Source organism: Callorhinus ursinus, unplaced genomic scaffold (genome assembly GCF_003265705.2).
Source record: "Callorhinus ursinus isolate GAN/ISIS: 27379988/994484 unplaced genomic scaffold, GSC_fseal_2.0 scaffold54, whole genome shotgun sequence".
In the NCBI taxonomy this organism is placed as follows: domain Eukaryota; kingdom Metazoa; phylum Chordata; class Mammalia; order Carnivora; family Otariidae; genus Callorhinus; species Callorhinus ursinus.
Window position 1 is genome coordinate 6,419,644 of NW_027397116.1, and position 22,569 is coordinate 6,442,212.

General features: G+C 37.9%; 1 protein-coding gene across 3 annotated transcripts in view; it reads left to right on the forward strand.

Moving 5' to 3' along the window:
* The window catches only part of EPRS1 (glutamyl-prolyl-tRNA synthetase 1), a 66,970-nt gene that overhangs the window by 26,424 nt on the left and 17,977 nt on the right, over nt 1–22,569 (forward strand). For all 3 annotated transcript variants that reach the window (XM_025892036.2, XM_073884090.1, XM_073884091.1), the window contains 8 exons: nt 1,974–2,084; nt 4,280–4,416; nt 5,231–5,438; nt 5,993–6,105; nt 7,042–7,159; nt 12,475–12,828; nt 20,629–20,856; nt 21,848–22,110. In XM_025892036.2, coding sequence (XP_025747821.1) covers nt 1,974–2,084; nt 4,280–4,416; nt 5,231–5,438; nt 5,993–6,105; nt 7,042–7,159; nt 12,475–12,828; nt 20,629–20,856; nt 21,848–22,110 — 1,532 coding nt within the window. The remainder of the gene's footprint in view (nt 1–1,973; nt 2,085–4,279; nt 4,417–5,230; nt 5,439–5,992; nt 6,106–7,041; nt 7,160–12,474; nt 12,829–20,628; nt 20,857–21,847; nt 22,111–22,569) is intronic.

Sequence of the window (22,569 nt, forward strand, 5' to 3'; positions counted from 1 at the left end):
AATTTGAACTCTTCAGTCCAGGCAGAAAAGTCATAGCTTTAAGGTGTTCATTTCAGAGTAATGTTTGCTTACATCAACCTTCCTTTACTGCTTTAATTTTAAAATCTATGTTAGTATTTTAGTGGCATGATAATATAATAGTTTTTCCCCCCAATCTCATCCCAATCCCCTTGCCTCTGTCCCTACCTAGTAAGTTAAAGTATGTAGAGATTTCTCTCTTTGACCCCAAATAAGGAAAGTCTTCCTTCAAATGAAAAATTTTCAAGTAAACCCCAGTAAATAAAAGGGTAGCTGTTCTGGTGGGAGTGTGTTAAGGGTTCTGGAGTCTTCTCTGTCCCAGGCCTGTCCTTCCGCCATTGGGTGGTGTCTGCCAGGGCAACTCCTTGAAATCCCTGGGACCCTTTGGAGTAATTTGATCCAGAAATTTTTAGAATTAGTATAATTTTAGAACTGAAAAAGACTTTTAATCCAAGATTCCCCAGACTTGACTGTTCCCGACTGTCCTGTGAAATGCTTGTTAAAAATAGATTTCTAGACTTTACTCCAGACTAATACATTCATTATCCTGTAGGGTTAAGTGGCCTGAGAAGCTGTGCTAGCCACTGCTCTAAGTGATCATTATAAATAGTCGGGTGTGAGCATCCTTCTTCTCCTCCTCTTGTCAGTTGAGGAAACAGAGCTGCAGTGAACTGGAGTAAGTTTCTCAGGTTGGCTTGTTTAGTTTTAGCTTCTTTAAAGAAATTATATCTTCCTGGCTTAAATACTGCACTGAGGAATCACAGATTAAGTCTTTGATCATTTTAGCCCAATTGAAACTGAAAGGAAGCTTTAACTGGTAAGAATGACCTTTAACTCAAGGGAAGGAAAGAATGGACTAATAAATATAGAGAGAGGCTGGCCCTGATTTACTACCAACATAAAATATTAGCCTTGAGGAGTAGCAGACACAGGGAAGTTAAAGAGCTTTTCAAGCTTTTTTTGAGTGACCCTCTGAGTCACTTAGAATTTTCATATCATTCTTTTCAGAAGCTGAAAAATACTCTCAAAGCAAACAAACAAAAAACCAAACAGTGGTAACAACAACGAGATAATACAAAACAAAACAAACATAGCCAAATTTAATTAGCTATACCACTATTCCTACATCCTCCTTAGCTGCTTGTACATATGCCTCTAACTACATTTTTCTTCCATATGCTTTATTTAGTGTCTAAACCCTGCTGTTGTGTGTGGTCATAATGGATAATTTTAAATTAAACAGTGAAGTGGGGAAAATACATCCGATCCAGAAAGGCATACACCTGTTTTGGAGATGGAGTTAGGTCAGAGCACAGCGAGTAGGACCATTCATTCAGTGCATCTGCAAATGTTTGTTGATTACCTGTGTGTGCCAGGCCCTTGCTAAATACTGGGAACACAGTGGTCCCTATATATGTAGCTTGCAGACCAGTAGAAGTGTCTTGCTTATACTATGAGTTTATAGAATTGCCTTATTATAGTGACCTAATGCTGTTTTGCTTTTGATGGTGATGTGTTGTCTAACACTGATTAAAAATACTAAAATACATTATCTATATTCTTTGAAACGGACTTCTCCAACAATACAGAATAACACATCACTTATCTATAGGATTGATCTATAACCCCGCAGCATGATTTTTCCTTACCTTCTAATACCAGAGTTAAAAGTTATTTTCAAAAAAGTAATATTTTGCTTTAACTAATTGGTTTCTTTTCACCTGTCAGAGTTATTCTTGGTAGGGAACTCTAAATTTCATGTAGTTTTTTATTATGATTGTTTTCTTTTTTTCTACTGGACATTTAAATATCAGAGGAGATTTAGCAGGTAAACCAAAAAATTAGTAAATGCAGTAACAAAGAAAGCCAGTTAGTATTCCTGTGCTATTATTTATTTTATTTATGAAGTTTTAAAAATATCTGAATGTTTTAACATGAGGATGCATTTGTTGCAGGTTATTGATCCAGTGGCCCCACGATATGTTGCATTACTGAAGAAAGAAGTGATTCCAGTGAATATCCCTGAGGCTCAGGAGGAGATGAAAGAAGTAGCCAAACACCCAAAGGTCACCCAACACTTTCACCAATGTTATTCTCAGAAGAAGCAGGATACTAAAAGGGAAAATGTGGTTTGGTGGCAATAGCATGGTTTTGAGATCATTTTCTTTTCTTTTTTTTTTTTTTTAAGATTTTATTTATTTATTTGATAGAGACACAGCGAGAGAGGGAACACAGGCAGGGGGAGTGGGAGAGGGAGAAGCAAGCTTCCCGCCGAGCACAGAGCCCGATGTGGGGCTCAATCCCAGGACTCTGGGATCATGACCTGAGCCGAAGGCAGATGCTTAACGACTGAGCCACCCAGGCGCCTCTGAGATCATTTTCTATTCAACATTATTTGTCAGGATTTTGATACTAATTGAGGGTTTCTTGCTGAAGAAATTTATTCTAGTAATAATCCACAACACATCTCAGAACTTTTACATTCATGCCTAGTTTTTTTATTCTGTAGAGATAGCATATAATAAAAGTTTATCTTTTCCCAGAGTCATTTTGAAAGGTGGTACTATAATTCATGCTCTTATCTTTACAGGGAAGCTGAAGTGCATTCTCTATTAACTGGGTTATTTATTGTTGCCTCTGTCTTTAAGCCAAAACATTAGACCTAGTAATATTGAATTACAGTTTTTTTTTTTAAATAAGCTTCATGCCCAGTGTGGGACTTGAACTCATGACCCTGAAATCAAGAGTCACATGCTCTACCAATTGAGCCAGCCAGGTGCCCTTCGAATCACAGTTTTCGTCCAGAATCTATCACACTGCCATTTAGTCTGTTTTAGAGAATATCAGTAAGTGAGGATGAAATCTTTTGATCCAAATTCAGAATATAAATCTTAGATACAGATAGTAGGGAATTCTTCTTAGTTAAACCATGGTTGTTGTATTAGTTATGACTGCTTGATTGACAACTTTGAAGCAAAAAGAGATCCTCTTATTCCAGCTTTGTGGTTGTCTATAAATACCTTCATTGTATAATGGAGATTCATAGACTAACTCACTCATACAATAGCCTAATATACTCATAACTGTGGTATGTTCACAGACTAAGTCACATACAAAATAATATGCATCTAAGTTGTAGCCTTATGTGATTGCCTATCTATATGACATTGGCTATTTTTAACTTTAAGGATTTGTTTTAAGGGGATTCCTAATAAGATTTGAAAAGAATATGTATCTATGATTGATTTGGCTTTGCCTTTATCTTACATCTGATTGGTTCAACCAGGTGATGGTGCTATCTATGTATCACGTCACCCACTACAGTTAGCTCAATTGTGAAGCTTACTGAATGCTTTGAAATTTGAATGGTGAGGATAAAATGTTCTAAGGCACTTATTTGTTAAAATGATAGTTGTGTTCAGATAGCTTAGTTAATAGTTACACAAGTAATAAAGGCTAAGTAGTAGTTAAGGACTGATTGACTTGGAGACACTCTTTCAATGATAACTGGATTGCTCAGTGTGATCTGTGGAATCTTTGTTATCATTTTCCTTACAAAGTGTTGTAGATTTAGCCTGTTAGCATTCTTTTCTGAGCCCAGCAGAATATAGGTCGATACAGCATTCTAATTTTTCTCAAATGCATTGGTATATTTATTGAACAATTACTAAACACATGCTGTGTAACATTTATTTCAAAAAATCTTAGACTTTTCTTCTTTTGAAGTCTGTCAAACAAAAACTTAAGAGTTAACACACTATTCTTTTTATTCTCCAGATCTTTTTTCTTCTTTATATAATACATACTGAAAAGAGAAAATTTATCTATCTATACAAATATGACCTTCTTTATCTTTTAAAATATGAAAGGTCCACCATTTCCTGCTGTGGTGATATCTGTTGTCCTGTAATGTTCTGCAGCCACTGATCAGGAGTGACTTCGTTTTCTCCTTTGCTGCCAAGCATTAGTGACATTCTGAGGATAGCAAAGCGGATTCTGGTTGGAGGGACACCAAGGACAAATAATACTGTCTTAGCTCTGAAAACAAAGAATTTTAGGCTGGAACTAATTTTAGGGACAGCTCAACAGCTCACTTCATCTGACTCCTATTAGCATTATTGGTCAGGTGACTGACCACCTGTCACAGAGCCAGCGTTCAACACATTTGGTTAAAGAATAAAATGAATGAATATATAAATTTGCATGCTGGGTTCAATAAGTTGTTTCAATGAACACTCTCTCTCTCTCTATTTTTAATCAGAATCCTGATGTTGGCTTGAAGCCGGTGTGGTATAGTCCTAAAGTTTTCATTGAAGGGGCTGATGCAGAGACATTGTCAGAGGGGGAGATGGTTACCTTTATAAATTGGGGCAACATCAACATTACTAAAATAAACAAGTAAGAACTTTTTGTCTGTTTTTATTAAATATGGAAGGGAATTCTTGTTTATTCACTTACTAAAAATGACAAGATTTAGACTCATTCATTTTCCCAACTGGTAAATCTGCTCAGGCGTAGAAACTGCCAATTCTGGACACACAACAAATTTCTTTTCCAATTGTGTTCCAGTTTATAAATCTTGGGATATGTTTTGCTTGTGATGTTGAAAATTACTGTGTCTAGATGTAAAAATATAGTTCTAATGCTTACGGGTCCCTTCTTGTCATCTAATTCTCATTGTATAGTTGCCTGGGGAAGGGGTCCTTTGGACATTATTTGTATATATAACCTTCTTTATTCTAAAATCTGCTTTAAAATTAATTGTTTTGTGATGAATATGAACTTTCTAGTTATAGTGTGCTACACTTGTTAGTTCTTAAGATTACATAAATGGAACATAGTATGCTAATAAAATTAATTTATATAAACTCTGGAATCCGAATTGTCCAGTCATTACATATGATTTCAAGTAATTGTTAAATGTTTAAAAATACAGTACTTTACATTTTTTGTTTAATGCCGATGACTTTAAAATTTGTAAATATGTTCATGTTCTTAATCAGATGTGTGTGCATCTGTTCTCTAGTAGATTATGTTTTATTCATCTCTTAACCAATATATGTCTGGAACATATTAGAAGTTCAAATAAATGTTTGCTTTGACATTTTTCCAAAGAAAATTCCTAGCCATTTATTACAAATACAGGACAAATAATGCATTTATGACAGTTATGGTTTTCTTTTCTTTAAACACCTTTTGATCTTATATCTAGAAATGCAGATGGAAAAATTGTATCTCTTGATGCAAAATTGAATTTGGAGAACAAAGACTACAAGAAAACCACAAAGATCACGTGGCTCGCAGAGACAGCACATGCTCTTCCTATTCCTGTAATCTGTGTCACTTACGAGCACTTGATCACAAAGCCAGTGCTGGGAAAAGACGAGGACTTTAAGCAGTACGTCAACAAGAACAGTAAGGTAGCCTCTAAAAGAAACCACCTTTTCTTTTTCCCTTGTTATATAAACTCTTTTAGAATTTTAAAATTACTTTTAAGTATTTGGTTTTCAAGTAAAATGGAAAAGATCTGTAAAATTTTGTTAAAATGAAAAGATGTAAAAGAGTGATGTTTCCATTTTACTGAAGATTGGAGCTGAAACACAATGAAGTTAAGGAACTTGCTTATGCTTAAGTGCTGTGCTGCTATGCCTCTCAGCTAGGTCTCTCTGTGCTCTTCACACTGCAGCTCATATTTATGGTGGGAAACTCACTTATATGTGCAGGGATACCGATCACATTGGTTAAAAGGTTTCCTGAAGTCCATCAGTTCGTCAATTTTAACTTTTAAAAATACCATATATGTAATTGTTTACTTCTTTATTATTTCACTGCATCTGCTTAAGTAGTAAAGTTTTTAACGTATCTATATGTTTAAGAGTATTCCATTTTCTGGAAAGATGACTTATATTTTAGAGTTGTTTTCAGTGCTCTGATTTCTAAGAAGGTGGTATTTTGGTCTTTATCATCTTTTCAGCATGAAGAACTAATGCTGGGGGATCCCTGCCTTAAGGATTTGAAAAAAGGAGACATTATACAACTCCAGAGAAGAGGATTCTTCATATGTGATCAGCCGTATGAACCTGTTAGGTAAGTAAATGTCATTGAGCATTTAAATGAAAATGCCTAACATTCTTATAGTATAAATAAGATTTAAAAATCAGATTTCTACCAAAATTCTGTACCTGATAATTCTCTATTCAGTTTGATATTTGCCTTTTATATTTAGTATTTCAGACTTTATAGTAACAAGCAATAACTTCGAAACAGCATAACAAATTACTCATTTCTAAAATTAAACCATCTTATAATTCATCTTCATGTAATCCAAGTAAAAGAAAAAAATTTCAGTATATCTTTGGGTGGAAATTATTACTATTACCTTTTTCATTATAGTGTATTTTCATTAGATGTATTGTAGAATATAAATAGTGCAGCAGGTACATTTAGAGGAAAATAGTAAATTGTATCTCAGTAAAGCTATTATTTAAAAAATATGGAAGAGGTATATAGGATCCTATTGTTACTAAATTCTTCTTTTTATTTTCACTTGAGCTTTTACTACAAAATGTGAAGAAATCATTTACTTATGAATAGTCTCAGGAGCAGTGGATTTTGCTAATTACTGCACTTTTTAGAATTGGGAAATTCTTATGTTTTATAGAAATTCTTCTGTTTATAAGCAGATTCGGTGTGGTATGGAAATGCATTTGCTTTCAGTCAAGAATGAGCACCCACTAGTGCCATTTCTGGTAGCAGGCAGAGTAGCGGCACTTTTGTCCTGGAGTTAGCATGTTTATAAAAGTTCTTAAACTGGAAGGTTATAATTAGTACTGAGAATTTTTATTTATCCATTGTTCTTAAACTACTCTGAAGAGCTTCTGATTTGAATAATAAGAGAATGGGCTGTTTATACTTTGAGAAGCTTAATGTGGTGCCATTGAATTAATCTAGGAATTCAGTTTTAATTACTGTCACATAATTTTGTTCAAATGAACTTTTTTTGGTCCTTTGTTTTCTCTTTAGCCCATATAGCTGCAAAGAGGCCCCATGTGTTTTGATATACGTTCCTGATGGACATACAAAGGAAATGCCAACATCTGGATCAAGGGAAAAGACCAAGGTAGAAACAACAAAAAATGAGGTAAACATTGACTTTCATGGATATGTCTCTAATCAACCCATCTTTTTACGCCAGGATTTGGAATCTTTTTTTACAAGTGGTTGTCTGTCTTACTGTTGACATTGAAGAGGACAGTGGCTCTTAGTTTGGGGGTTTTGTTGTGGTCTTGTCCTTTCCTGTAAGTTTTCAGAACACCTTGCAGAACAAGATTTTTTAGATTTAATTTTATTATATGAAAAAGTGAGAAAGAGTAGTTTAATTTAGAACGATTTCCCCCACCACCACCAATATTGCTGCAGCAGATGCTTTTCTTTTTATGTACTTTTTTAATTTTTAAAGTAATCTCTACACCCAGGGTCAGGCTCAAACTCACAACCCTGAGATCAGGAGTCACACACTCCACTGACTGAGCCAGCCAGGCACCCCAAATCCTTTTCTTTCTTTCTTTTTTTTGAAGATTTTATTTATTTGACAGACACAGCGAGAGAGGGAACACAAGCAGGGGGAGTGGGGGAGGGAGAAGCAGGCTTCCCGCCGAGCGGGGAGCCCGTTGTGGGGCTCGATCCCAGGATCCTGGGAGCATGACCTGAGCCACCTAGGCACCCCACAAAAGTTGTTATTGACAGAGTCAGGACAGTGCCCTGGCTTTCGGTTCCCTGACTATACTTTTCTGTCAGACTCCAGTGCCTCTGAGAGAAGAGGTTCAGAAAGGAGAGCAAGGGTAGGAACTGCTAGGATGTGGGTGAGAGGAAATTGTGTCACTAACTGCCTTTTTCTATTCCTTCTTCCTCTTGGTGATAATGCTTAATCTCTATGCTTAAGAATGAGTTTGGAATCTGCCCAGCAGTCAGGGTTGGGAGGGACATTCCAGATGGAGACACCGCTTCCCTAGCAGACAGGGTATGGATTTGAGAGTTGGTGACACGTTTAGAGAATGAGGGGTCTATAGTGTAGGCAGAGGTCTTCAATCTTCCTCAGTTCACACAGTACACTTGGTTTCTTGCTAATTTCTTCATGGCACCCATGGGCTAAGTGAAATTCCTAACAGTCCTCTTTGTTAAGTAGTTAAGTTAGATAAATGTTCATATGCCAGTAGTCATTTGAGAAATGATACACATAAGTTAAAAGAAAAAGTTGTATTCTTAAAAGATTGTGTTCTTAAATTTAAATATTTTAATTTTTATTTCATTCTTAAAGTGATATACTAACCAAAAGAAAAAAAATCACACCGGGGCGCCTGGGTGGCTCAGTCGGTTAAGCATCTGCTTCCGGCACAGGTCATGATCCTCCTCGGATTGAACCCTGTGTCGGGCTCCCTGCTCAATGGCTTCTCCCTCTCCCTCTACCTGCTACTCCCCTAGCTTGTGCGCTTTCTCTCTCTCTCTCAAATGAATAAATAAAATCTTAAAAAAAAGAATATTTCTTTCTTGAACCTTGGACTCAGATTGGATACTACCCTGCTAATTTCCTGTTCCATAGTGATTTTCATGTAGTATTTGATTTTAACACAGCAGCTGTGGAAATTGTAGTTTTACAAAGATAGGACATCATTGAAAGGAATGTAACGTACTCTAATGTTAAAATTGAACCATCTTGGGGTGCCTGGTGGCTCAGGCGTTGGGTGTCTGCTTCGGCTCAGGTCATGATCCCAGGGTCCTGGGATCGACCCCTGCATCGGGCTCCCTGCTCGGCGGGAAGCCTGCTTCTCCCTCTCCCACTCCCCCTGCTTGTGTTCCCTCTCTCGCTGTGTCTCTGTCAAATAAACAAAACCTTTAAAAAAATTTTTTGAACCATCTTGAGTAGTACATGCAGTGTGTTTGGCAGCCCTTTGAATTTCCTGTGGCTTCCTCGGTCACCTTAATGCATAGTTTGGGATCTATAGATGTTGGGTCGGCCTTGATGATTTGGCAACAGTGTAGAAGATATTTTGGCAGGTGGACTGGAAGTAGGATTAGAAGATGTGATATGTGGTCAGGAAGCCAGAGGATGAGAGCAGATATAAAGTAGGACATGAATTCAGGAAGTAGAATCAGTAAGACATAAGTCCTAATTTTGTGTGGTTGAATAGGTAAATAAATGATAAATAACTTGAGCTAGGGAAGACAGAAGTACATCATATTAGGTGTGAGTCTGGAACTGTTTATAGTGTGAATGTCATGACTTGAGCTTTTAATTTACACAAATTAAATGCTACGTGATCTCAGCCAGTCAGCTCAGTTGGTTAAGCATCTGCCTTCGGCTCAGGTCACGATCCCAGGGTCCCAGGATCGAGCCCTACATCAGGCTCCCTGCCAGTGGGGAGCCTGCTTCTCCCTCTCCCTCTGCCCACTGCTCCCCTTGCTTGTATGCTCTGTCTCTCTCTCTCTGTCAAATAAATAAAATCTTTAAAAATAAATAAATAGGGCAGTTTTCAAACTTTTTAGTCTTAAGACCTATACACGCTTAAAAATGATTGAGGACCCCTTTTATGTGGGTTATATTTATGAGTATTTACTATACTAAAAGTTAAAATTGACAAGTTTTTCAAAGAATTTATTCATTTATTTATTTACTTTTTCAGAGAGAGAATGGGGGTGCTCAAGGTGGAGAGGGAGAGAGAAAATCTTAACACACGATGTGGGAAATGTGGCTACCCAGCCCTTCATTGGTCCCAGTTTCCACCAGTACCTCACACCTTTTACATATCCTGTAAAGATGTTAGGGTAATGCTGTAAGTTTTTGTTTTTTGTGGTTTTTTTTTCAAATTTTTATTTAAATTCTAGTTAGTTAACATACAGTAGAATACTGGTTTCAGAAGTTTATGTATTCTTAAGAAACTTAATGTCCTACAAAGTGGCATACTAAAAATAACAGGGCTGGTTTATTTGAAAAAATAGGGTTGGTGCAAAACACTAAGAACCTGTATATCTCCTGTAGTTTCAGTCAAGTGGTGGCTGGTTGGCAGTCATCGAAGGCTCTATTAACCTGGACATCCGCAGTGGCTCACTCACATGGGTGGCAGCTGATGCCAGCTGTTGGCTAGAAAGGGGGAAATGCCTCACAAAGCAGCATCAAGTGACCTCTTTAGCCTGGTAGTGTCAGGGTAGTGAGACTTTGTATATGACAACTCAGGGCTCCAGAAGTGAGTGTCCAGTAGACATGATTGAAGCAGTATTGCCTTTTATGTTTTAACCTTGAAAATTTCACATAGTGTCATTTCTGCCATGCTCTTGGTCCAAGCACTCATAAATAAGCTTGCCCAGATTCAAGGGGAGGGGCTAGACCCCCCCTCCCCCTTGATGCGGGTAGTGTCAGAGTTTGTGGATAGGTTTTGGAACCTGCACAAATCCTTATAGAAATTTAAGTACAGTTGAGTAGCATTGGTATCCAACACTGCAGGCCGCCTTCAGCCTTAGGGCTAATGCTCTCTCCTTTGATATGTAGGTCTTTGAGGGTGTTTGCCTCTAATAGAGAGCAGTACCATCAGAATTAAAGTCTGACTCAGCATGGCTCCTGCCTCATCCTTTTTTTTTTTTTCCTTTCTTGTTTTTAAAGCCCAGGAAGATAGCTCTGAAAGTCCCTTATCTGCACTTGCACCTTCATTAGATGGCTTAATGTTATGGTAAACAGTGTTTTTAAAGTACCACCTGCACTCTAGGAAGCCACTTTTTTTTTTTTTTTTTTTTTAGATTTTATTTATTTGAGAAAGAGAGGGAGAAGCAGACTTCCCACTGAGCAGGGAGCCTGACATGGGGCTTGATCCCTGAACCCTGGGATCATGACCTGAGCTGAAGGCAGACGCTTAACCGACTGAGCCACCCAGGCATCCCAAGGAAGGCACTTCTAAAGCTTTCTCTTTGAATTGTGAGAAAGCTTTTTCCTGTATGCTTCTTTGACATGAAACATTAATATTCTGGGAGAAATCACTACAAGGTGGTGTGATTTTTCAGTGTTACCCTAATACATTTAATACTGTTTCCCTGTTTACTAGGCATGAATGAGTCAGTTCAGGTTATCAAAAGTAAGTGTTACAGAACAGAATGTATATATTTTTGGTACGGAATGGCTCCATTTATTGTATTCTTGGTTTACTGTATATATTATGCATTTATATGTGCTATGTGCATATTAACATTTATGGTTGTACATTTTAAAGGAGTAATTTTGAGTATGTGTGGGGTTTTTTTTTAAGATTTTATATACCTATTTTTTAATAATCTCTACATTCAATATGGGGCTTGAACTCACAATCCTGAGATTAAGAGTCACATGTTCTACCAACTGAGCCAGCCAGGCACCCCAAACGTATGTGGTTTTTGACTTACATGTTGACTTCAGAACCTGACCCCTATGGAAAATGGAACTCTGATGTAGCTTGCAATGCTCCTTAGCTAACCAGGTAAAGGTGTCTGAAAAGACAGTTCAGAATGCTGGGCCTGGGATCAGGACAGAGTTCCAGAGTAGAGATGAAACATTTTGGAGTTTCATCTCTACTTTGTTTTTTGTGTTTTTTTTTTTTTTTTTTCAAATTTTAAGTGGAAGCCATTAAAGAAAAAAGTCATGGGAAAGGTATCATGAGCTGGGTTTTAAATTTAGAAGGGTGTCAGTAGGGTGGAAAGCTTTCTAGGCAGAAGGAAAGCATGACATTAAGAATAAAAAATAGCATAGTTATTCACTACCCAAAGATCATTTTAGTGAACATTTCTCTAGGTTTATTTCATATACTTATATATAATCATATGCCTGGAAATACATAATTTTATACAAAAATGGAATTATTCCATAGTAATGAGTTAAATTGTATCTCAGTATTTCATGGAGGACTTGCTTGTCATCAACCTAGATATCTCTTAAAAAAAACAATTCCTGAAACTTATTGATACTCACTTTTTCTCAGCCTTTGTAATTAAAAGCTTTAAGCAGATTTGTTACCTTTTATTTCCCCATCACACCGATGGGTTCAATACAGTCACATTTCTTTTATAGTTAAAACCAGAAACAGCTTATGTAACTAATTCAAGGTCGCACAGCCAGTATGTGGTGGAATAATGATTTATTCTCAGATCTTTTGGATATGTCATAATTTCTTTAATCCCCTAATGGTAAGGATTTAGGTGATTTTCAGTTTTTTACTATAATAAAAATGCTTCAGTGCATATCCATGTACCTCTCTACCTTTGTTTATTTCTGTCATTTTTCATTAGGATAAATTTTTAGGAATGATATTTACTTAAACTTTTTAAGGGATTAAAACTTAATTTTATAGCATGAAATGTTATATGACAATTCGATATAATTTTGTGAGAGGACATTTAACATGAAATAATTATTTCATTTTTGGTTTTCTTCCTTTGTAGCCGACTGCTCCTTTTAAGGAAAGACCAGGTCCTTTGGATAATACTTGTGCTTCATCTGAGGATTCCTTAGTCCTTTACAACAGAGTGGCTGCTCAAGGGGATGTGGTTCGTGAATTAAAAGCCAAGAAAGCAGCAAAGGAAGATATAGATGCAGCTGTAAAACAGCTTTTGGCTTTGAAAGCTGAATATAAGGAGAAAACTGGCCAGGAATATAAACCTGGAAATCCTCCTGTGGTGGTACAGAATCTTTCTTCTATGTCATCAGCAAGTATTGTGGATAGTAGATCTCTCTATGATGAAGTTGCTGCACAAGGGGAGGTGGTTCGTAAACTGAAAGCTGAAAAAGCCCCCAAGGTCAGTATGCTGGAACCAGTCGAGACAACACTGTGAGGAAGCTCATGAATTCAGATGGTTTAGGGTGGCTGTAGTCTCATCTTTTAAGACACATTGTTTATAGACTCCTTGAATATTTTGGCAGAACAGTCCACACTTACTGATACCTGCTATGTGCCAAGCTCTGGAAATACTAACAAGAAGCAACTCACCATCTAGTATGGGGGAGGGTATCAGGGAGGAATTACACACATTGTAATCCACGTGCTGTGACTGTAATCCTGTGTCATATGTGAATTGTTCTCAAAAGCATTTGTGGTTGTAAGTGGCAAGGAAGGAAGAAACTATTCGTAAAGGATATTTAAATTAGTCCCGAGGTAGAGGAAGCCCTTTATGCGTGAACAAAGTTCAGAGAAGTTGCTCTTTAAGTAGTAGATTCATGCTTCTTCACCTTCATTGTACATCAGAATTACTAGAGAGCTTGCTAAAACACAGATTGTAGGGTTCCACCTTTTGAACTTCTGCTTTATTAAGTCCGGAGTATGGAGAGTGTGCATTTGTAGAAAGCTGTCCGGGAGAAGCTGGTGCCGCTGGCCTGGGGCCGGGTATGGAAGACGGGCACCAGCAGAGGCAGAGACGTGTGAGGGTTTGAGGTATATTCAGGGAATGATGGGGCGTCAAGACGTTTTTGACCAGTGACCATTTCCAGTTCATAGGGGAACCCTCAAGTGATACGAACTTTGACTGAAGTATACATTTTATTCTTGTTTTAATTATATCTTCATGCAAAACATTTAGCCAAGTGAGTGGTAGCATGGAGTGTGGAACAGGATTGTTTGTTGTAAGAGACAAAAGGAATGGGATCTGTGATAGAGAAAGGTTATATATTTTTTATTTTAAAGATTTTATTTATTTATTTTAGAGAAAGAGTGCAAATGGCGGGACAGAGGGAGGGGAAGAGGGAGAGGGGCAAGCAGATTCCCGCTGAGCTCGGAGCCTGGTGTGGGGCTCAGTCTCGCTACCCTGAGATCATGACCTCAGCTGGAACCAAGAGTCAGATGCTTCACTAACTGAGCCACCGAGGCTCCCTGAGAAAGGTCATATTTAATAATCGAGATACACAGTTCTGTTCAAACAGTAGTGTAGTTCTAAAACATGACCAAATGGATAGTGCTGTAACTAGATATAATTCAGTCCCTCATAAGCTTCCAAAAATTCCAGACTCTGGGCTGTGATATGAACACAGAGAGGTATGGTGAACCCTTGGACTTGACTTGTGTGACTAGAAGGGATTTGTTCTTGTCAGGGGATCTATTATCCCATCAGCGTCCTGGGCTTTGGTTGGAGAAGAATGGAGTAAGAGGTTACAATTTCCTCATCTCATTAACAAGTTGCTAGGCATCTGACTGGGAACCGTGCCCCTAAGATTCTTTCTTTCATGGACATTTGACCTCTGCTGAAGAGGGAAAATGCTTTGGGGAAATCTTGGGGTTTTGTTCCAGAAGTTAATATTTTTCTCTCCATTATGAAGTGTGGAAAAATCTTTCCCTTTTCTCTTCAGTGAGCCTGTTGGAAGTCCTGCAGAGCTGTGATGATCTTCAGATAGCTCTGCTTCTGGGAATAAAGCCTGTAGCCTAGGATGTAAATCCTTGATATTTCCTGCCCTTCAGTGAGCTTGAGTATTTTTCACTCTGGAGATCAGACACAAGCTATGGACCCCTTTCTAGATATAATTTGAGGGGAATGGCTATGGTCTTTAAATTCCTTCATTCTGAGTAGAGTGCATGGAGATTCTGTGCTGAGTCTTGGTCAGGACATCACGTGTGGGGTAGTAAGCGCGGCAGCCAGCTACGCCTCGCATCTCACTGGCTCAGTGGATTATGTCCTCCTTCCTGGGATAACGGGCAAGCTTATGCCAGGTCAGCCTGTGGGTAAAAAAAACTAAATTTCTTTGGTAATTAGGCAGCTACGTTTATCAGGTACTTTTTGATAATGATAAATGTGATACTGAAATAATCTGACTTTGATTTAACCTACATTTACTCAATGCTTACAGTGTACCGTATCTGTGTTTCAAAATATTGCTCACATTTTTTTTCCTCTGAATGCTAAGAGTAGTAAATAGTGCGCTCTCCTGTTCCAGGGAATCAACCCAGTTACTAGGAGTGGAAGTATTTTTTAGACTACATCTGGCACCGTGTACTGTACACAGTTATTATTTTCACATTTAATCCTCACAAAAACCACATTCAGTAATGTTCAAGTAATTCTTTTTTTTAAGATTTTATTTACTTATTAGAGAGAGAGCACAGAGGAAGAGGGAGAGGGAGAAGCAGGCTCCCCACTGAGTAGGGAGCCCGATGCGGGGCTTGATCCCAAGACTCTGAGATCATGACCCGAGCTGAAGGTAGACACTTAACGACTGAGCCACCCAGGTGCCCAATACTTCCTTTTTTATTTGTTGATTTTAGTAACCAGTGAGGAACTGTGAATAGGAAAGTAATTCCTGAAGTTTACAAAACCTAGATTCCAATTTTGCAGTCAGATCTCCAAGTTATTTCTCACTAGAGGTGTTGGTAGTGGGGCATTGCATTATGAGCACCAGAGGATTATGGTTTTAACTAGTTTATTAATCTATTTAGCAAGTCTGTGCTTATTTTACATTAATTTATCTAAGCCTCAACCATTTCCTACAAAAGTAGTTCTTCTATTACTAAGTCATGTTCAGTTGTAAAGAAGGTGATCAGCTGAGAATTTGTAGTTACAGGCTTCGATTAGAATTCTTCCTTCTCTGTTTGTCCATTCTTCTGTCCTTCTCCCCCTCCCTCCTGCTTCAGGATCAGATAGTAATTCTGGGTAAGAACCTCTGAGCATAAAGGCAGAGTATAAGCAAAGGTGGGCAAGAGTGAAAACTTGGAAGTCTACCTTCAGTTTCTCCTTCAAGTCCACCTTCTGCTCCTCTTTCCTTTTTCTCTTGCTCAGTAGGTTGTTACAGAACAGTGGATCAGGCATATATAGTTGTGAGTTGCATATCTGGGAATACACCAAAGGTAAAATAATTCTGAATGCTGAGTTACTTTAAAAATTGAAGTCACTTTTCAGATTTGAAATATTAACTTTTATTTTTTTGTTTGCTTCTTTTTTTAAAGATTTTATTTATTTGAGAGAGAGAAAGAGAGAGAGCACGAGAGGGAAGAGGGTCAGGGAGAAGCAGACTCCCTGCTGAGCAGGGAGCCCGATGCAGGACTTGATCCCCGGACTCCAGGATCATGACCTGAGCCGAAGGCAGTCACTTAACCGACTGAGCCACCCAGGCGCCCTGAAATATTAACTTTTAAAGTTTAAAAGTTATAGTTTCAAAAAATAAAACTTTGGTTTTAAACAGTTTCTCTGGTGATTTGAAATCTAAATGAATGCAGTTTAAACATGAAATTTTAGTATTGTTTTCTTGAAATGGGAGTCAGAAAATGGTAAATTAAGGGCTTTATAGAATACAACACTTTAAATTCTGGGACCAGGTTTGGCAAACTATGGCCTGCCCGTGTTTTGTAAGTGAAATTTATTGGGCTACAATTGCACTTTGTAGTTTACATATTGTCTAAGGCTCTTTTCGTGCTGTAACTGCAGAATCCAGTAGTTAGACTCACAAAGCCTACAATATTTTTTATGTGGCCCTGGCCCTTTATTGGAAAAGTCAGCTGACCCATCCCCTAGAGGACAGAGATTTGAGGACTGCTATAGAACTTTTTTAATTAAAGTAATAAATGGCAGCAAAATCAAATGATTATTATGTTAAATAGAAACAATAATTCACAGTTTCATCTTGTCATTAGCAGCTTCTTTTTGTCAGATCCCATCTGGGTGGCTGGATGCTGGTCATCTTCTGCAGTTGTAACATTTGACTCATGGCACCTTGTGTTTTATGCCCCCACTAATTCAACTTAAATATTCTGACCACCTTTGCCGTTTTATATTTTACACCAGTGTTTTTAGTTTTGAAAATCCAAATCACAGCTTATCAGGAGAGGAAACTATTAGCTTAATAAAAGGCATTTACAGAGAAAAGCTGGATGGTACTACTCGATATAAGATTAAACAGCAGAAGCCTACGAAGCAGGTACTGCTAAATCTTAAGCTCTTAACGGACAAAACTGTTTTAAACTTACCTAACATACATTATACCCCTTCGGTAAACAGGCTGTTCTAGAAAACCACTGCCCCTCACCCCCACCTCAAATAGCCTTAATTCTAAGGCCAAAAAATAAAGATCGCAGGGGGGAGAAAATCAGAAGAAACAAACCCATCCTTTCCCTTGACAGATTTTGAGCTTCCTATTTGGAATTTGTGTGTAATGGGTTTGTGCTATATCTGTATTTGTTGTTTAATACAAACTTGCCTTTGCATTAAGCAGGTATAAATCCATCCATCTTGTGAGACAGGACATTTCACAAGACTGACTACAGTTTAGGGATCGTCTAGGAAAATCTGAGGAGTTTGGCTGATTAATTTGTGTCAGAGAAAAGTAGCGGATACATTGTGATGTAGGTAAATGAACCCGGAGCCGAACTGAGAAACAGCAGAGTAGATGTTCCCAACCCAGATTGACTCCAGAGTTGGGGCCCTCTCTTCTGTTGCATTGACTCCTGGGATTGGGGTTCAGTAATTGGGCTGTTCTGTACTGGATTAAGCATTTAAGCTAAATACAGATACTAATCAGTTGACTTTAAAAAAAAAAAAAAAAAAAGCCAAACACCTTGCTTTGAAAACCTGTGAACTTTTAGTTCACTAAGTCTCCTAGCAGACTTTTTTATATGATACAAGCTTCATTATTCCCCCTCCCCAACTTGGAAAAATTCCCTCTTTGGATTATTATTCATCTCCCACCCCCACCGAGTGAGGATCTGCATGGGGAGTAGTTATTCCTCATGTGTGCAGGTGTCCTCTGGGATAGGTTAAAAAAGGAGCGAAAGGTGGGAGAACATTTATAGAGTTGGGAAAAATAGATGAAGTCGGAAAAAAGTGTTTTTTTTTTTTTAAAGCTCTTTTCACTGATAATTGAGGTGCTGAAGCCTTTCTGTTCTTACATTTGAAATGGTAATGTTTAGGTTTTTCTTCTTAAAGTTCTTTCCTTCCCCATGGAGAAATGTCTCCATCTAGTGGCTGCTGTCTAAATAGCTGTTGGGCACGCCGTCTCATTGTAAGTGTAACCAGGTGAGTCCTCGCCCATCTTTGGTCAGATTCTCAGGTCATGTGCACTTCCTCAAATTCCCATCTTAAATTCTCACGGAAGTGTTTTTTTGTAGGCTGTTTCCTTTCTCATTCATCTGCATCAACAATTATTTATTGAAATCTTTTCATGTTTGTATTGGCGTATGTTAGGTAAGTTTAAAACAGTTTTGTCCGTTAAGAGCTTAAGATTTATCAGTACCTGCTTTGTAGGCTTCTGTTGTTTAATCTTATATCGAGTAGTACCATCCAGTTTTTCTTTGTAAATGCCTTTTATTCCAGAAAACTAGAGTATTAAAAGATTTTTTCCTCATTCCACAAGATGTCGTTAAGTAAGAATCAAAGAAGATCTCTTTTGAAAGTGCAGTTTTCAAAGCATGTTAGCAGGAGTAGATCACAGACTCTAGAATAAACCCTAGATTGAATCCTGGCTGTACTGCCACTTACTGTGTAACTTCGGGTAAGGTACGTAGTCTTATTTCTAAGCTTTACTTCCTCTGTAAAATGAGTCAGGGTTGTTTTGAAAAATAAAATGATCCACATAAAGCACTTAGCATAGTGTCCAGCACAGAGTAAATAAATAGGCCATAAAATAATAGAGATAGTTTTTTGTATTGATAATGCTAATTCTAACTCAAGAATCTTCGGATACCTTCTAAATCATCAGAGAAGACTGCATAGAGAGCAGTATTATTTCACCGTTTTGAAAAATAACCTGAATAGATTACTTAGTTATCCACAGTGTTCCATTTCTCAGTTGGAGGGGATATAAGTATATAGTTCTACTCTGTTTTAGAATGTCATTTAGTAGTGAAGTGATTTGTCCATCTTAATTTTCTTCTTTATAATGTTTAATTGTAATCTTGCCAAACAAGGTTTTTTTCTTTGTGAAGTATGTGCCACCTGACTTCAGACTCTGGTCAACACTTGCTTACACTGTAAAATGGAACTTCTTTCAAAGGCCTTTTTTTGTAGAAATGGTTGCAGGAAAGTCCCTTTACTTTTTTCCCATTTTCTTTCTGTTAGCTGATGGAAGTTTCTTTTTCCTTGATTCTTGTAGGTCTGATTAATTGTGTCTTATTTGTTAGGATTAGGTAGATTCTGTTGTGAAAATGCTTTTAATTCTAAAGACAGTGTAAACAAGAGACAGGTCAGGGCGACAAATAAGGCAAGCTACCTGCTTGTTTTTGTGTGATTTCTCCTCTTACATTTACTCCTGTGTGGTACTGGTGTGACAGACCATACTTCAGTAGGCAGCAAAACATTGTATCATAAATTAACTGACAAGGAAATGTCACTTGTTGACATATAGATTTAAGTTCTTTGAAGGTATACCAATGCTTCCTGCACTCCTTTGACCCCCATTGTAGTATTCTTCCTGGCTTCTGTTGGGTTGTTCTTAGCTGTTTGGAGTGCTGTTATAATGTAGCAGTGAAACTTGGAAACTAGGGTAATTTGGAGACACTTTTTCTCTCTCTGTTGATGGGATGGCTTTTCAGTGGTGTATTTGTCTGTGCTACCATTCGGGTAAAGCGTCCAACTTGGGTCCTTTGCCTGTGTTGTTGCCCTTCTCTGCTGGAATCATAAGCGTCTCAGTTGGGCTGAGTATTTCATTCTTTTTCATTATGATTACATTGAAATATCAGAGGATGATGTATATATGTTAATGTCTAATTAAAACCTCAACATACCTGGGCTCCTGGGTAGCTCAGTTGGTTAAGCAAGTGTCTGACTCCTGGTTTCAGCTCAGGTCAGGATCTCAGGATCATGAGCTTGAGCTCTGTGTTGGGCTCTGCACTGAGTGGGGATCTGTTTCTCTACCTCCCTCTCTCCCTCTGCCCCTCCCCCTGCTTGCTTTCTCTCTAAAATAAATAAATCTTTAAAAAAAACTCAATATATCTTCTCATTTTACTGTAAATTTTTTTTAAAGATTTTATTTATTTATTTGACAGAGAAGGCACAAGCAGGGGGAGCAGCAGAGTGAGAGGGGTAAGCAGGCTCCGCTCAGCAGGGAGCCCGATGAGGGGTTTGATCCCAGAACCCTGAGCCGAAGGCAGACACTCAACCAACCGAGCCACCCAGGTGCCCCTATTGTAAATCTTTAAAAGAATAATATAACTCTTCTTTAGTTGGGCCCAAACTGTGGTTTGTTTTGTGCTGTATTTAGTGTTTGTTTAGTAAGCTAATGAAAATATGGTTTGTATAGCAAAGCCATTGAGCTGACCTTTATTCTGATTTTGTAATTTCTGACTCCACTATTTATAAACCTAGGGCTTGGACACTGCCAGTTTGCTTGGATATTCTATTATTTATTTGTCTCTTTATATATGTAAAATGGAAGTTACAGTACTGTATGTGTATGTGTTTATGTTTGTTTTTATGATTTGTATATAGGATTATAATATTTTTATTTTTAACTTTTTTTTTTTTTTTAGCTTTGATCTGTTATTTTATAATTGAGTGCCTTTGTTGCTTGGGTTTCTCCATGATTATTTATAGGAATACTTTGGTGGTAATTAATGATTTTTAATAATCACTGACATTTTCAGAAATTTCAGAAAGTTTTAAATAATTGTTTTTTGTCTTTTATTTCAGGCTAAAGTAAATGAAGCTGTAGAATGCTTACTCTCCCTGAAAGCTCAGTATAAAGAAAAAACTGGAAAAGAGTACATTCCTGGTCAGCCTCCATTATCTCAAAGTTCAGACTCAACCAACAGCTCTGAGGCTAGTGGTCCAGAAACACCAGAAGCCAAAGTACTTTTTGACAAAGTAGCTTCTCAAGGAGAAGTAGTTCGAAAACTTAAAGCTGAAAAAGCCTCTAAGGTTAGTGTGGTATTTTGTTTGTATTTTTGTTTTTTACATTACAGGCTGTTTTCTTTGCCCGGAACACTTTCTGGCCCATCAAATCTAAGTTCTCAACCTTTGTCTTGGGCATTAGACAAGCCTTCACTGATACTTCTCTCCCGGTCTGTATTTGACTGGACATTTCTTATAAGACTCTGCCTTTCTCTGACACTGTACTTAAACACTGTATTTTAGCTGTTGTCAGCTTCTGTAGTCCATGAGATCCTGGAGAATAGAGCCCTAGACCGCAGCAGTGCCTGGCTCATTGTAGGCCGTTGGTGCATGCTCATTGTTCTACTCATTCTCCAGGAGCTGAGTCAGTCTCAAATGGCAAGTGTTATTTTGAGCTCTGGTATAGTCTGTGCTAATTATATTCTCTTCATAGGAGTAGGATTTTTTTGGTACAGATTTATGAATGGAAAACAGTATGTCATTACAGGTTTTAAAGTTTAACCAGTAATATAGAAACTTGGTTGCTGTCATCTTCATGATTATGAAACGTTGAACATATGTAGTGTAATGGCTCCTAACTTAACTTGCAGTGGAATACATGTTACGTAGCAGAGCTTCCTGATGGAAGTCCTGTGATGGTAGAAGTGTTCTGTAGCAGTTCTGTCACACCCAGTCACTAGCCACCTGTCCCACTGAAGACTTGAAATGTGGCTGTTGTGACTGAGGAACTGAGTTTTTTCATTTTATTTACTTGAATTTAAATAGCCACGTGGCCAGTGACTCCCATTCAGACAGTGCAGTTCTAGTACTGTTTTTCAGTCCCTCTTTTGTCAAGTCTGTCCCTGTTTGTTGTAGTTTTTGTTTTCAGTTGTTAGTATATTTGATGTTCTCCGCCCTTAGCATTCTCCTCTGCCTTCATTTATGTTTTCAGATCTGCTTAGGAAGTTTGGTCATTGGTGCTTAGACGGTGATTGGAATTAAATATTATCTTCTCTTTTCCTCTTTTGTTAAACTAAAGGATCAGGTAGATACAGCTGTACAAGAACTCCTTCAGCTGAAAGCACAGTACAAATCTCTGACCGGAGTAGAGTATAAGCCTATCTGTGCCACTGGGGCTGAGGACAAAGATAAGAAAAAGAAAGAAAAAGAAAATAAATCTGAAAAGCAGAATAAGCCTCAGAAGCAAAGTGATGGCCAAAAGAAAGACTCCTTTAAAAGCCAAGGAAGTGGACTGTCATCCAGTGGAGCGGGAGAAGGGCAAGGGCCTAAGAAACAGACCAGGTAATAGAACATGGAAGCTGCATTCCAAGTGAAGCAGTTGTGAAGAAATTCAACTCTGAAATTATTTTTTTTAAAAACAGGTTTTGGTTAGTTTGACTATCATGTGAAGTTGGGGAAAGCTAGAGGTATAGTGCCAGGGGATAGCTTTTGTTAATTTTCTATTCATTTGCTTGGTTCAGGACTCTCAGAATGTAAAAAGTTCGGTGAAGTCTCACTCTCGTGCTTGTGTCCCATCTTCCCAGTTTCTCCTATCACCATCATGAATTGGTAACCACAGCTAGTTTCTTCTGTAGCCCCTGAGAGGTCTTCATTTGGCTACACAAGTGAAAACAAATACATATAAATGTTCCCATTTAACACAGTTGGTAGCCTGACAGTACTGATTGTCTTACACCTTAAGCAAATTTTTCAGATGAAAATCTTTAACGGTGACTAAATGACAACTTCATTCTAGGATTT